The 15,216-nt window shown below is 40.5% G+C and overlaps 1 protein-coding gene across 1 annotated transcript in view; it reads left to right on the forward strand.

Moving 5' to 3' along the window:
* Window positions 1–2,622: 2,622 nt before the first annotated feature.
* LOC117378731 (potassium voltage-gated channel subfamily KQT member 4) overlaps window positions 2,623–15,216 on the forward strand; it is a 28,044-nt gene continuing 15,450 nt past the window's right edge. Inside the window, exon 1 of the mRNA XM_033975392.2 lies at window positions 2,623–3,463. Within this exon, the coding sequence (XP_033831283.1) occupies window positions 3,162–3,463 (302 nt within the window). The 5' untranslated portion in view covers window positions 2,623–3,161. The remainder of the gene's footprint in view (window positions 3,464–15,216) is intronic.

Raw genomic sequence — 15,216 nt, forward strand, 5'->3', positions numbered from 1 at the left:
TACGTGATGCTTGGAGTGTGCTGTTCAGAAGTGATTGACACCGTAATTTATCATGTGTCCAAGGAAAATAACATGATCCTAAAAACTATAGAACACATTTCCTCTCCTGTTAAAGAAAAGGAAACCATTGTTAAAGGAGATTTGTCCAAAGCCAAACAGGACTATTTTCAGGGAGAGCACTAAGTGGTATAAGTAAAGTCCAGTGTGCAGCGGAAATACACGATAGGTGGGGGTCTGCACAGTTGCTGATTTGAGTATTTTTAAGTTTCCTGAATAGCTGCTGACTCCTGGTGCTCTGTGGATCTGATGCTAAATGATCCTTAGATGTGAAAAGAAGAGAAGACTAGAACATAGTCCTATGGTAACATTAAGACATTTAAGATTAATTTATTTTAACCAGACTTATCAATTTTATACTTGTCAATATATTTGGTCAGAGATTCGAAACAAAATCCTGGACAAATACAAATATTTACTTCAGATCTATTCGACCTATTTTAATTTTTACTTATTTGTGTCTAATCTTAAGTTATAGTTGTCGATGAGGAAACACTTTATGTAACATTATAATTTGAATAAAACACTCTGCAGTGACTCCAGCATCGAAAGTATGTGTTAATGATTGTTTGTTTATGAGTGTGTGGTCTGCGTGGTGAGGTTAGTCCCACTTTGTACTATGTGACCTTGTTCAGCTGTTGTGTGTTGTCACAGCTCTTTCTATATCGGCTACTTTCCCCACTTCTCATTGTTGATGACCTAATATTAGTAACTCTAAAGTATAAACCGTTTGGAGGGAGGAGTCGCCATGTACTTTTGTCCAGCGGAACTTTGATGCCAGTCCCCTGTGGTTGTCCCAGAGCCATCCTGTCCGTCACCACCTTAGCCCCGCCCCCTGCCCTGCTTGGGAACAGAGAGCAGGTTGTTCTAATACAGGACGGTGTTGTGCATGGTGTTTGGATAGTGCCCCCTCCTTTCCACTGAGAGGAAGTTAAAATGCACAAGACTCTACTGTTTCATATTTTACATTTTTAGATATGTTTCTCATATATTCATCTATAACTATGGAAAACTATTTTGCTATTTGTGGGTATATTTTAAAAGCAATTCAACCCTCATCAGTGTAATCCACACATAAATTCTGTTATAGATGAGTCAACCTGCTTGACCTTCAAACAAATAAAAAAACTTTCAACAAGCACCAGAACATTGCGGGACATTGTTCACACTGTTTTTCTTAAATTATGGACAGTTAACTTATAAAAAAGTGTCTGACTGAGGTAATTACTTATGAACTAGTCATGGAATTGTAATCCTTTCAAAATCTTAGAAATAATTATAAGCAAACTTCTCCTAATAGTATTTGAAGTAGTTATGTATTCTTCCACCTCACTGTATTGTCAAAAGTGTTGCATGACCTTATCCTTTTGTTACCCTTTGAATAACACAGGCACCTAAATAGGTCTGATTAGCCATGCTAGCCAATGACCCTGTGCATTAACACTTTGCTCTAAAATGTTTAGCTGTCAACAGTCAATCCTGTTTCACTATCCACCGTGAAGTCCTTAAGCTGATGGTGTGAGACCGGAGGTGAAGATGTAAAGATTAGCCAAGTGGAACAGTTTAATGGAGGAATAATGTTCAGATCTGTGACTGTGAAAACTTTATAGTCTTTGCATACTGTTCCTCAGAGGCATACCTAAAAACTCAAGTAATTTCATTTCATGGGCATTTAAGATACTTATTATAAACAAGAGGTAGACAGATGAGATGTTTTACACTGAAGCCCTTTTATCACAAACAGAATCTGAACCACTATGAAATCTCTGAAATACAAGCAGAATTAAATATACAGTATAATCGTACAGTGTTCATTTGACAATTTCTGTCTAATACTCTTCAAAGAAGAATTAGAAGAATTTCCCTGGTTTTGCATCTCAACATATTTCTAAACAAGTAATTTGGAGATAACCCTATGTCCATCTGCATACTTTTGACACTTAACAATTAAGTAGCCTATAGGCCTATATCAATCTTCTTGGGTTTTTGGTACATTCCCCTTAAGATTTTGGTAAGATGACTATGTAAGTGGCAACAGCAGAATTTACTAGTAAGGTACATTTGAGAGAGGTCTCCTGTATTTGTGTCATACCACAAGCCTCTGGTGTGTCACAGTCATTGATTTAGAAAACGGCGTTACTATGCACTCCGAAAAGGGAAATGTGTGGATAGTGTCCCAGCACCTGTCCCGGATGGATTTCATTGTCAACTCCCTTTTCCATAATACACCTTAATGATATTTGTTTCTGAGGACAGAAAAAGAGACGAGCAGTTGAGTTACTGATTAAGTTAACGGTACAAAACTTTGTTGCAAAAATAATTATTTCTTTTTTGGTCCTGGATAAGACAGACAAACTCGGGGACCGATTTTCATCCGTCCCGTCGCTGCGTGTTCGTGCGTCGGTCCTCTTCCTGCGCGCGCTTCATCACAGGCGCACCTCGTCCCTCTCCATCACGTACACCGGTGTTTTATAGTGGAATCACACTTCTGCGTGGTTTATGACTACTTTCCTAAAGTCTTGGCAGTTTGTGCATCACACTCTTGTTGTTCTCTTGCGTTGCGCGCGCACAGCACCTCTCTGGACCACAGATGGGGCGCGAGGAGGAGGACGCAGTGGATGGGGCAAGTCTCAGGCTGATCACTTTACAGTAAATTAACTCATTGTCACTGTACAGGCGATGGACCGCTAACATTGCGCGCGCATAACTTCACCGCCATGACTTGTAGCCTCCTCGCAGTTTTCTCAATGCTCTTGGCGTTTACTTGAGGTCACTTTGAGCTGTCATTTCGGGAAGTGATGCCAGTCCAGTAGCGGGTCGCTTTTTAGAGCTCCGCTGTGCTTTTGGATTCAGTGCATGCGATTTTGGTGTAGTTTGGAATCAAGTTTAGTTCTTAACAATGTCAGGTAAAATGCGCGTTTTAATGCAGCATACAAAGCGTCCGAGTGATTCAAATTTCTACTTTAGCGACTTGATTTACAGATAACTGTTATATTGTGCTAAAGAATCAGGCCAGCTGCAGAGCCCAGTGATGCTAAACTTGTAATCCTAAGCCGGATGACTACTTCCAAACTTCTTACGTAGTTTGAGGTGCACACTGAAAGATGTTAGGAAGCCCGTCCAACAACGGCGGCATCAGGATGCTTGCTCCTCCAGCTCCAAACGATGACAGGCGGGTGGAGTTCGTCGCTCTGACCGCTGTCCACACTGAGAGAAGCGAACCATCCACCCCGGAGCGAGGCCACCCGTCTCACCGCACCGGTCTGCTTGGGACCCCGCTGCCCGGACCCCCAGGACCTCGGGCCAGCACCTCCGCATCCAGCAAGAGATACAGAAAGTTACAGAACTGCCTGTACAACGTGCTGGAAAGACCACGAGGATGGGCGTTTATTTACCACGCGTTTATGTGAGTCCAGTTTACTAAAGTTTTTGAAATCTAAACTTTGAATTTTTAACACACATAGTTGTTTACATGACAATTATTTTGGTCACATGCCATGAAACATCTTTACATCATGTGTAAGTCTTTTCTCTCCAGTTTAATTGACTGGAACTTTTCTCAACCAAAACTACTGAGATTTAATAAATAGGCCTAAGTTAATATTCACTTGTGCTGTTCCTGACACATTATTTGTATTTTTACGCAGTTTGTATAGGCCTATTTTTTTATAATAAGTTGAGTGTAAACATAAAAGAAGCAGTAAAAGAGACCAAAGCACACCAACTGACTCCCACTCAAGAGTGCATTCTGTCAGGGCTTTTAAAGCTTAGTGCCATATAAGCTGTAATGTATACAACATGTAAACACTGGAAAAGTATGAGGTCATGCTTGGAGGTGCTTGACCCATCAGTTAAATAGCACAGCGCACCACTGAAACAAACCAGAGCCCAACTTTAGGCCTGTCACTAAAGTTTAAGAAGTGTCCTGTAAAATGCACAAGTGGTGCCTTTGCAGAGCATTTAGGTGCCTGTCTCCAAAAGGTTCTTTCTTGTTTTACATGAGAGATTTCTCCTTATTCTATGTTTTTTTTGTGCTTTTTAAAAAAAAATTTTTTTACACAAGACCAGCTGTCCCTCTACCAGTGGCAGCATGTGTTTATTATAGAGGGAAACCCCATCCATGGTCGCATATGTGTCTTCATTATATAGTAGTAGCAGCAGCATTGTCACACAAGAGAGCCATCACATATAACATTTGTTTTGTTGTTCTTTTTTCCTCATCTCATGGGAGTTGAGCTTGTCATGTACCATGCGTCATGTATTTATTGTTACTCATTAGGTGTCTTTGGCCTTTACCTGTGACATTCTGGGTGACATCTGGCTTGTTGTTCTTTTCTTATTATAGCAGCTGGGTGCACTTGACTAGTATGTAGCAAACACTGTATATTGCATTTCTGCACATTTCTGTCCCTACCTGGATTCCCATGACGTAGCATTACCTGCATCTGTGTGTCCTTTTTGATTAATTGTGCACGAGATGCTTACCACACTGAGATTTGTACCATGTGACCGGGAAATTAATTATACGGGAATGCTCAATTATGATGCATTTGATCTATTGTAATTGAATTGAGCCCCAGATCAGCTTTGTAGCGACGCAGCGCTAACCCCCCCTGATCCTTTAATTGGAGCAGTGGTGTAACTGTGTTGAACAGATGTGGTTATCATTTGCAGGTGTGTGTGTGTATGTTTGTGTGTTGTGCAAAAGAGGTGACGCCGCTCTCCACTGTAATCTCTCTCCATAGACACCTACTTTAGTCCCAGCTCTCACCTCAGAAGCACCGTGCTCCTTCTGCCCAACACAGCTGCGGATACAGTAAGATGCATACTTGCACAAGCAGATGTACTCCCAAGATAAACATTACGTCACTCTTTAATTAAAGCAAAACTAGCTATTTTGGTCCCAAAATATAGAGCCTGAAATATATTTTAGTTTGAGCAACCACAGTTTTGACAAGCCTACGCAAGATTATTATAATGAGCTGCAGCAAAACCTTTGTCAATGTATAATTTTAGTGACCTACAATACATCAAGTTACACATTTCAAGAGATTATGTATTTAAAAAAACAAAAAACTTTTCCAATAGTTTATTTAGGTTTTTTAGCAATAGCATAATGGTTGACTTTTCTCTCCGACCTGAGTTAAGTGGGTTTCACTGGGATCCTAATTTAAACTGTGCATTTGAAATGTTAAGTGCCACTTGTCCTCTAATGCCCCCCTCATTCATTCAATGTAAAGGTCCTCTTTGTCAGTGTTAAGTCTCTTCACTGCGCTGCCAGTCTGAGCAGCTCAAATCCTCACTAAGTGTGTTGAGATTTGGTTCTTAGAAAATCCAGTTTTCCTGTTTTTTTGCAAATTTAATATAGATAACAGTAAGGCAGCGTCTTCAGTATTTTGGGGCAAAATTCAAACGTGAAAGAATAAATTTGACTATTTTTGCGTCAGTGGTTACAAGTCTGTTATGTATTGTTTATGATAAAATTTGTCATTGAAAGCCCCCCATTTTTTGGTTTTAGTAAAACAAAATAAAAATCAAATCGGAAAATCAGGATCAATATCAAGAAAAGAGTTGTGATAATTATTTTCTCATATCACGACAGGGATTCTTCTTGATGGCATAGAGGTTGGGTTACTGCAAATATGCAGGACAACACCATTTGAGTTGCAGCTCAGACAACAGACAAAATAGATAGAAATTAAACCCATACAGTCAATGATTAAACCACCAGGCCTTTTAAAAACTGTTATTTCACAGTCCTTACTTGAAGAGAAGAGAATGCATTTTGAAGTAGCAACCGAAATATCTCTTTTGTTGTTTTGTTTGTTCATCTGTTTATGATATGTATCTGTGTAAGTGTGTTGGCATACCCTTTGAGGTTTGCACGTCAGAATCAACATTCAGATGGAGAGGGTTGTACTGTCTTTTTCTCACCTTTGCCCTGTGGCTCAGTTGCACCATAGGCCATGCGACATTTAGCCCCTCACATGCTGCCGTCTGTTTAGTAGCCTTTGTAATTTATACCAACGGGGAACTTGCCAATACCACACAAGCATATCTCTCTACTGTAGCAAGCAGTGGTATGTGTCACATCTTAGGCATTGAGTGTCCAGTTATGGGGCACCAAGATGAGTCAGAGTACAGAGATGGACAGGAAAAGTACAGAGTACAGTGATTGATTGGTTCTAAGGAGAGAGAAAATATACTGGACATTTATTATTGATGTTCTGCAAAGGAAGAGACGAAATGACCGGCAGAATCACACAGGCATGAGATATGTGACCGTTTCATCAGCCTAAAAGTGTCTATTACAAATGCTCAACGACTAAATATTTCATACACAGATGGTCACATAAAGTTCAAAGATTTGGTTTGTTTATATTTCTGTAAATTAAAATATGCGGTAATGTTTTGTGATACAATGTCTTGTTGCTTGGCAACCCAAAATGGCAAATCTGCAATTAATTGAATTTTAAGTGCAATTGAGATCCAGTCATTTCTAATTATCAGTGATAGGTTTGAGAGGTCCACAGCCAATCTCTGTCACTTAAACCATGTGGTTTGAACAGAGTTTAGCCTTTAGGAAGAAAAATGACTATTTTTGTGTTAAATGTCACGATGAAAAGTGTATAAATATTAAGGAGATCAATATACAAAGCCATTATTAATTTGTTTTAAACAGATAAAATAAAATTGAGTTGAAAATTGTGATCAATCAATATGAGCCTATGGTCCAGTCCTACCTTCACATGTGTTTAAGATATATGTGGTGTGGGAATCCCTTACGTTAACCTTTTATGGCACAGGCCGCTGCTGTGACGACGTGTGTTTATAAAAGCCGGGGCCTAGGAGCACATTATTTATAGATGTGATGGGAGATACCCCCTGCAGAAGTCCCAACTCTCCATAAGCTCTGTGTTGACACTTCAGTCCAAGAGCCTCTGAAATATGTCTGGCTGCCCACACTTAATTCTTCACACATCTTATGCACTCACATCTGTGTACATAGTCCGACGCCTGCAAGGCGTTTCATTAAAGGTCAATTGCTTTTTTGACATTATTAAACTAATTTAGATTAGTCATACAGTTGATTGAATACTTTAGTGTACCCCAGCATTTTTGTTTCTCCTTAGTTTAGAGTTTACCTTTCTACTTCATTCTGGCCACTCATGTGCACATCTTTAACCATGCGACACAAAATCTACTGAAATGAGCCCCTTTGGCTGTCTCAAAACACAACTCAACCGTTAGTGTTGAGCACTTTTTATTTTTAATTATCTCAATAATTTCAGAAAATAGCTTTTTGTTGTAACGTCTGTGTCAGCTTATACAGAACCATGTTTATTGATGATTTTGTTTGACGGAGTGAGAGCTGGGTAAAGTGTGGATGTGCTACAGTGTGAGGGATTTGCCTGTTGTTCATTTACCACAAGCAGGTTTTATCTGCCCACTTCAGCGGCTTCAGTAAATTCTGCCCCATTAAGAATCCTTCACGGCTCACATGCCTTTGCTCATTTGTTCATCCACACGTCCTACTTCACTTTCTTCTGAGTGAAAACTCAAACTCTTCTTTGGACTATGGCAGTAACAATGAATCGTGATCTGATCCCTGTGATGATATGCTATTGTGGTGACACTGTCATTTTGTTATTGAGTCTGTAACTCTGGGCACAAACATAGACACGTTTCCCCACCCTCTCCTCTTATTGGTCAGCCTTTGCTCTGAGTGAGTGACATGTGGATTTAGCCCATCACAGTTAAGTGTCAATCACTAATGTTTTTACTCTCAACATTAAACATTTTCATAGTTTTCCTTTCGTATGTTTTCTCCAGGCATTTGTGTGTATCATGTCCTGGTTCTACCTTCAGCCTCTGAGGCTTTGTGGTTTGTAATTGCGCTACCTGTTAGCATCGGTGATGCTGGCTACATAAAGGGAAAAATGTAGACTCCCGTTGCACTGAATGAGTAATAGTAATGATAATATGATCTACTATTGATCTCATAGGAAGTTTTCAGCTTGTCCTCCATGAGAGCAGCAAGCGCCATGAGCAGAGTGGGATCTAGTGTCTCGAAACACCGTCAGAAGATGCTTAAAGGTGACTCTCAAAGAAAGGTAGTATGACTGATCCTCACAAATGTAATGGAGGCGTTGTCCTTCAGTAGATACAGGGCTGTGGCCAGGCCCTCTGATTTGTTTGTACATAAAGGTAGAAATATAGAGGAAAAAGAACAGAGTTGAACAGGAGAGAGCCGAGGTTAACTGCTGTATTAATTTCTCCTTTCGGAGCAAAATACGTCTCCCGGGGGATCGAGGACTGTCTGTCCCAGGATGGACGACAGAGAATCAGGTTTCCCCTGTAATATCCAGGCTCTGCTCGTGCTCACATTCACCCAGCACCAGGACATTACGCACATTGTGTTTCCACGTGTTTTGGGACAACCTTCAGGCAACAGGGACATACACTACCATAACCTTAAAACAACTTTAACAACAAAATTTACATTATGAAGATCTGTGGTTTGTCCTCATATAAAAGTCATCTGCATCTGACTTTGTGTACAGGCCACCCACAGACACATAACATGTTATTTATTCAACTGGCTGAGCAGAACTTCTAAACCCGAACTAGCCTAACGCTAAACTCCATGCTGTGGATACTGGTCTGTGTCTTCTATAGTCTCACACAGTTAACGAATCTACGTCTAATCTGTGTTGATGTTATAATCACACTGAAGCTGGACAGAAATACCACGGCCTTTGGCTGAGAGACAAAACACCAAGACTTTATTTTGACTGGTTGTGAATGCTCCAGAAAATCCACCCGTGATCAAGGTGTCAGAGCTTTATATTTCATCTCTATCTGAGGCTCCCTCCCTGTGTCACTTTGTGCAGAGATGGCAAGTCCTCCACAGTCGACACTGTACAGAAGCTGCAAATAATGACAGATTGTTGTGTCACTTTCTTGTAGCAGTCGTTTATTTAAACCAAAAGCTGCCGCTGAGGGATGTTGTTGATTTTCCAGATTTTTCCCCCGTTGCTCCTGAAAGTATACAATGTTGTTGCTGTCCAATTACACATCCATTGTTCAAACTATTTAAAACTACATGGTTACAAAGTAGTAAACCGTGACCTATAGCTATACAGTGTGACATATTATCACCAAGCACCTCTTTGCTACATTATAATCCCACTCACATTTGAATATATTTCTTGCGTTTTAGTTTTGACGCACCACCCTGGTTTACATTAAGGCTACACTCATCTTCCGACAGTACTGTGGGCGGAGAGGCTGGTTAACATCTTTTTACTTTTCCCTAAATATTGTACTCAGTGTAGCTCTTAAATACTGTAAAAGTGCTTCCTTTTGTACGCTAACACTCACTGACAGCACATGTGTAGGAGTCTGGATATCTCCCGCGTCGACTGGCAGTTATTTACTTTGCTTTTATGACCCATATCCACAACACTTTTAGAGCAGCCTGCTTTGTGTTCATCAAGGAGCAGAGTGTCGGGGAGAGCTTTAAGAGCAGGCTCAGTGCGTGGACGCTCAAGACCATAAGGCAAAGTAAATCAATAGCGTTAGCCATGCCATTATCCCGTAGCAGCACACTTGAGGTCTGGGCCTAATGGCTGGGTGCTCCTGCGTGCCACCCATATCAGAGCGCACTGAATAATGTGGAAAATAACTCCACAGCGAACGTGTTAAGGAATTAACAAGATGCTTTATGCAATTACATGATTTAGATGAGACACTTAGGACTAAATTGAAATGTTAAGTTGTCTGCATTGGAAAGACTTTTATATGGGTTGTAAAGGTAAACAAGTTAACTGCTTTTAGATCTGCCAGAACAAATTCAAACAAATAGGGCTTTTAAATAATAAAAATAGATGTTGTTTTGTCATTTCTGTCATATAGTTTGTTAGCAAGATAATTCAAAATGTAACTTGGGAATTCTTTGATGCTTTTTGGCACTGTCAGTAGGATTGTGAGATATTTTCAAGTTCAATATAAACCATTCATCTTGTATCCATGTGTTGTAATTTCACTCCACCTGGCACGTGCGCCTTGCTATCAGGGAGAACCTTCTATTGGATTGATATTTCAGCCGGAGGAGCCCGCATGATGCTGCAGCTCTCTTCATATGTGAACCACATTATTGAACCATTGCCTGACATCAGTCTGGTGTTTTGGCTGCATACGAGGGATCCCCCTGCTGCCTTGTGTCCCTGCCTGCCAGTGCTCACACACAGCCTACTCTAACTGTAAGATTGTTTTAATTTATGGCAGCAGCCACTGTAAACATGTGAGGAAGCTGCACCATGGAGACACAGCTCAAACACAATCACAATCTGTGAGAGTATATTTATAAGGCCTGTAGAAAGCGCTTATGCTGTGTATATGGCGCATGCATGGGTGTGTGGCTGACTGTGCACGCTCGCAGGAAAAGGTCCTGATTGCCCTGTGCACATTTGCTGATGTGGGTGCATCAGAGCGTGTGCGGTTTATAGAGATCCTGTAATATGTGGAGGCCCAGCCGACCAGTTGCAACGTGGGCGCAACATAAACAACAATGAAATGTTAACGACTCACTCATGATTGCACTGGCTGTCAGTCCCTTGTGGTCAGAAAGTCTCGTGTGTGCTCCCTCAATTCCAAATGGTCATTTCCTGTATTTGTACCACTAGTCTACTTTTTCTACTCCTCCAGTCTAAATGTTTGGTTTTGTTGCACTTGCTACACTAACACATTTTATTTTTCCCTCCACTCCCCCAAACATTTCCCGACTATGACAGTGCATACCACATGCCAAATATAAGGACAAATTCACCGTTCATTATTACCCACATTAAAATAAAAAGGAAACCAACAAGGGTGTAACAGTTTCTGTGAATGCCTTACCAAAAAGGGGTTGGTTCCCTCTTTCTGTTCTTGTTTTGTATTTTTTGCTGCTTCTTTGTGAACAGATCATGTATTCTGAAATCCAAATGTCTTTCTGCACCCAAGTTTTACACATTCCTTTAATGTAACCTTATGAAGGGTCCAGCACCTGCATTTCTCAGTGTTATTTCTTTCCCTGCAAATTATACATAGATCCACAGTGTACATAAAACTAATCTATCTTACAGTCTATGTAACTTGGCCTAGTGGTGTCATCTGCTTGTCTCCACGAAGCAAGCAATAACCTCAGTAACCCCCACCACATGTCAAAATGTCCCCGGATGTTTTCAAATTTAGTACAGACAGCCTCATTTATCAGTATGTCTTGATGCCTTGTTCTCAAACTAAACCAGCATCTTACGGCTATCACCCACATGAAACACAGTAAACCTGATATAACATGTTGTTAGTGTATGTCTGTGTGTGAGTGTGCCCTTTTTCTTTGGCCCCAGATTAAAGCTCTGTCAGCATGTGTGTGATGAGCTCTCACAGACAACAGCCCTGTGCACCTCACTGTCCCTCCTCTTCTTCCAGTTCATTATTCAAACACCTTCTCCTGTCCACTTTTTCTCATCGTCTATCTTTCTACTTGCCAGATACGCATGCTGTGTGGTCACTGCTGCCGCTGCTATCACCCCCCCTCCTTGTTCTATCTTTGCTCATAATGACCTGGTTTAATTTGTCATTAAAGCACCTGTTCTCCAGACAGTGGGCTGTGTGTTGTCCAGTTTGTGGCATCACCAAACGAATAATATTGTAGACATAATAAATAGTAAGCGTACTGCAGTGGTAATCAATTATATAAAATATTGTCTAGCTGTATATGTGTAAAAAAATAAGTCTGGTCACGTACACACATATGTTTTTGAGCCAGTATTATTTGGGTGTTTTTTGTGTGCTTTTACACCTGAACTAGACCAAAATATACAAGTCATGCTTTCATTGAGGAGAAGCTGATGCCTCACTTCATATGTTTTACAAAAAGCTGTTTGTTGGACACATTTATTATTTTGTTTTCTCCTAGCAGATATACAGTGTGGGCCTAACAAGCGGAGGCAGGACCAGAGTCATTGAATGAATTATTCAAAGCTCCCCTCACCCACTCCTCATACAAACACTGATCTGCTGTTGTCACATTTACCTCCATGATTAGTCTCATAATTTGGGCTAATATCCATAAACTTGAACACTTCTGCCTAATGTTTTGGTTAGGCCACATGGGAATGAAGAAAATTTTCATAAAACATTTTTTTTTTTATGTCAGCAGCAACCAAGAGCTTTCATCATTTGTAGGATTTTTTTTTTTTTAAATAAGTAAAAACGTGTCCTTCATCCCAATAAGCACTTCTTCCTCTGCACTTTTACAAACTCTGCACTTCTGTATTTAGGAAATAGCAGAAGAAAACATGGACTTTTGTTGTGAGAAACGTGTGGATGTCTCTGGATCGTGTGTCTAAAAGACCCCATCAGAGAGCCAGAGCCACAGCTGCTCCTGACAGAGCACTGTTTGACTTTTCCTGGGACAAACTCACATATCGCTGTCATGGTAACTGTTTTCACAAGGAGCTTGTCTGTGTGGATCACATCATACATTTATTTACAGGTGGTACTTATTATTTTAAAGTGAGACTTAACATTAAATCAACTTTTTTTGCATTTCAAATGCACTGCCAACTGTCTCTTGTCCATTTTTATCTAAAATGCTGCAAATTTGCAGCTTGTATGAGCTCGTATGACTCGCATTTATATATTGTATTTTAATATTAATATTAGCCGTTTTCACTGTTGAAAGCCCTTTACCTGGTGGAGGTTGCAGGTCCTTTCTCACACCCCTGGCCTCAAATCTTACCCAGGCCAATCCCATTACCCCCAGTTCAAATGTTTTTTTTTCTGTTGAGCTGCCCCTGACCCTCCGTAATCCATCATCTGAGATCCCTGTTGCCATTGTAACTGGATTATAACTGCCACAGACTAATGATGATCGGCCTTAAATTCATTGGGAGACCTGGTCAAGCAGGGCGTATGAACATCTGCAGCTCAGCAAAACCACATGACTGGTACTACCACCAGTTTTGAAGAATTGTATAAATATTTGAGGATTTCTTTCTTATGTGGAACCCTATAGTTCCCATGATCATGTTGCATAAGAGTCAAAATGTCAGCGTATAGCGGGGTGACAGGCTGTGCTCTTAGTTCTATGGGGATGTGAAGCTAATTGGGCTAACACTACCGAAGCTAAATGTCACTGTACTCTAACTGACAAGTAAATAGAGCAGACACCATGCTGGACTCTGATTGGCCAAGGGCCTCTGTGAAGAAGACGTGAGTGCAAGTATGGGTCAGTGCTTACTTATGATTATAAGCTCATTTATGGTTTTACGATACTCAACATTTCTTCCAGCTTATTTGACATGAGTATAAATCATATTTATACACTCTCCGCCTTATGCTAATTGTCTTTTGAACATTATTACAATTACCCCAAGCCCCACATGTACTTACGTTAGTTCATGTTAGCTCAGTTTATGTTATTCAGCATTTTTGCTATTACGAGAAATGTATGTGCAGTGACAGCAGAAATGAGATATTAAGAGGTACCAGGTTAGTAAATGCTTCATGAAAAACTTATAAAACACAATATGAAATATGACATTATACAAATGTAGCTCTATTCTAATGCCAGACATACAGTTTTGTTTCAATACATGATGAGCATATGAGTGGACATATGTGCTGCTCACTCTAACCCTAAGCTGTCCCTGTGGGCTCAAGCTTTCAAGGCAACCAGCGAACCCACTGAACAGGCTGTTTTTTCTTTTGTATTTTCCAGTTCCAAAAAGTTTCAGTAGCTGATAAGCTCTGCTAATATTTTGGGAGTGATATGTAGGGTGATGGCATATATATATGTAAAAAAGACCCCATATATGACCTAGCCTCTAATGTAAACCCTCATATAAACTTATGTAAATAAGTTGAACAATTTTAAGACTATGACATAACTTTAGACATTTATATCATATTCAAGCTCAGATGCAGTTGTGCAGCATTCAAAGATTATACAAACATTTTTAGTAGGTTCCCTTGAGCTGTAAGTGTCCTCGAGCGCCCAGATGACCTGTGTATGGGCCACTGGGGGATTTCACAAAGTCACATGATGTTAGAAGGAGAACGTTACCTTTATTTAAAGGGATTTTTGCTGAAAAAGCAAACAAAGCAGCAAACAGCTTTAGAACATCTTTTAGGGGCTGAAGGGGCTAACACTAACCCTCCTCCTGACAGGGAAACCCAATGGGGTCAAAGTCAGAGGACACATTTCTTTATGGAAATATAGTCTGGGTGTTATCCATCTTTAAATAAAGAAGGAATTTTAAGAAAGCCCTTGTAAACAAATACATTGGAGTAAAAAAGAAAGACATATTTCTGTGAAACACATTTGAACAGCTGTCTCAATCGCAGGTACTTTTAAGGCTGTTGTGACTGGTTTGACACACAGCAGTGAGGAAAATGTCAGTGTGTTTGAAATGCATCATGTTCAGTCTGACAGTGGATGAGTTGTTTCCAGCAAACTTTTTAAAGTGCTTTTATTTGAACTCCTCTTGTAAAGTGCTGCTCCTTTGTGACTTGTGTGACTTGTGTGACTAACACTCATTACCCAACATTGTTTTTTCAGTGTAAATAATTGATCTGTTCACATACATTTCTGAAGGTTGTGGCATCAGTAGAAAACACACACACGTCACACACTCTCTTCCTGGGACTTATACTGGAGCCACCAAATGGCCCAGTCAGCTCCTTTTGCTGTGAAAAGCACTTTTCATCTGCTATTTGTTTGTGTGTTGGCTTTGAAAAGTTTGCCGTCCCGCAGCAGGAGGAGGGGTGAGGGCGCAAGCGTTGTGTGTTAGCTCACGGGACAGAGGACCAGCCCGCTCTGTGCTAGCTTGCAGCCTACCTGTGCACATTTTTCCCCTGCACAGTCGCTATTTAAAGTCAAGGGAACCGCTATTAATATCTTTCACTGTTACCACCTTTTTCCCCTCTGTGCTGACGACAATTCACTCCTCCTTAGTGCTACATCACCTCCAATCTTCTCCCTTATGTCTCTTCATGGGCCACATAACCAAGGTGACCCCTGACACAAGTTCAAGGCAGATGCGTGTGTCAATATGATAAATAAATACATGGCATTTTCTGATTGTGACTTCGACATGAGAGCGTTTG

The sequence above is a fragment of the Periophthalmus magnuspinnatus genome, chromosome 11, assembly GCF_009829125.3.
Source record: "Periophthalmus magnuspinnatus isolate fPerMag1 chromosome 11, fPerMag1.2.pri, whole genome shotgun sequence".
In the NCBI taxonomy this organism is placed as follows: domain Eukaryota; kingdom Metazoa; phylum Chordata; class Actinopteri; order Gobiiformes; family Gobiidae; genus Periophthalmus; species Periophthalmus magnuspinnatus.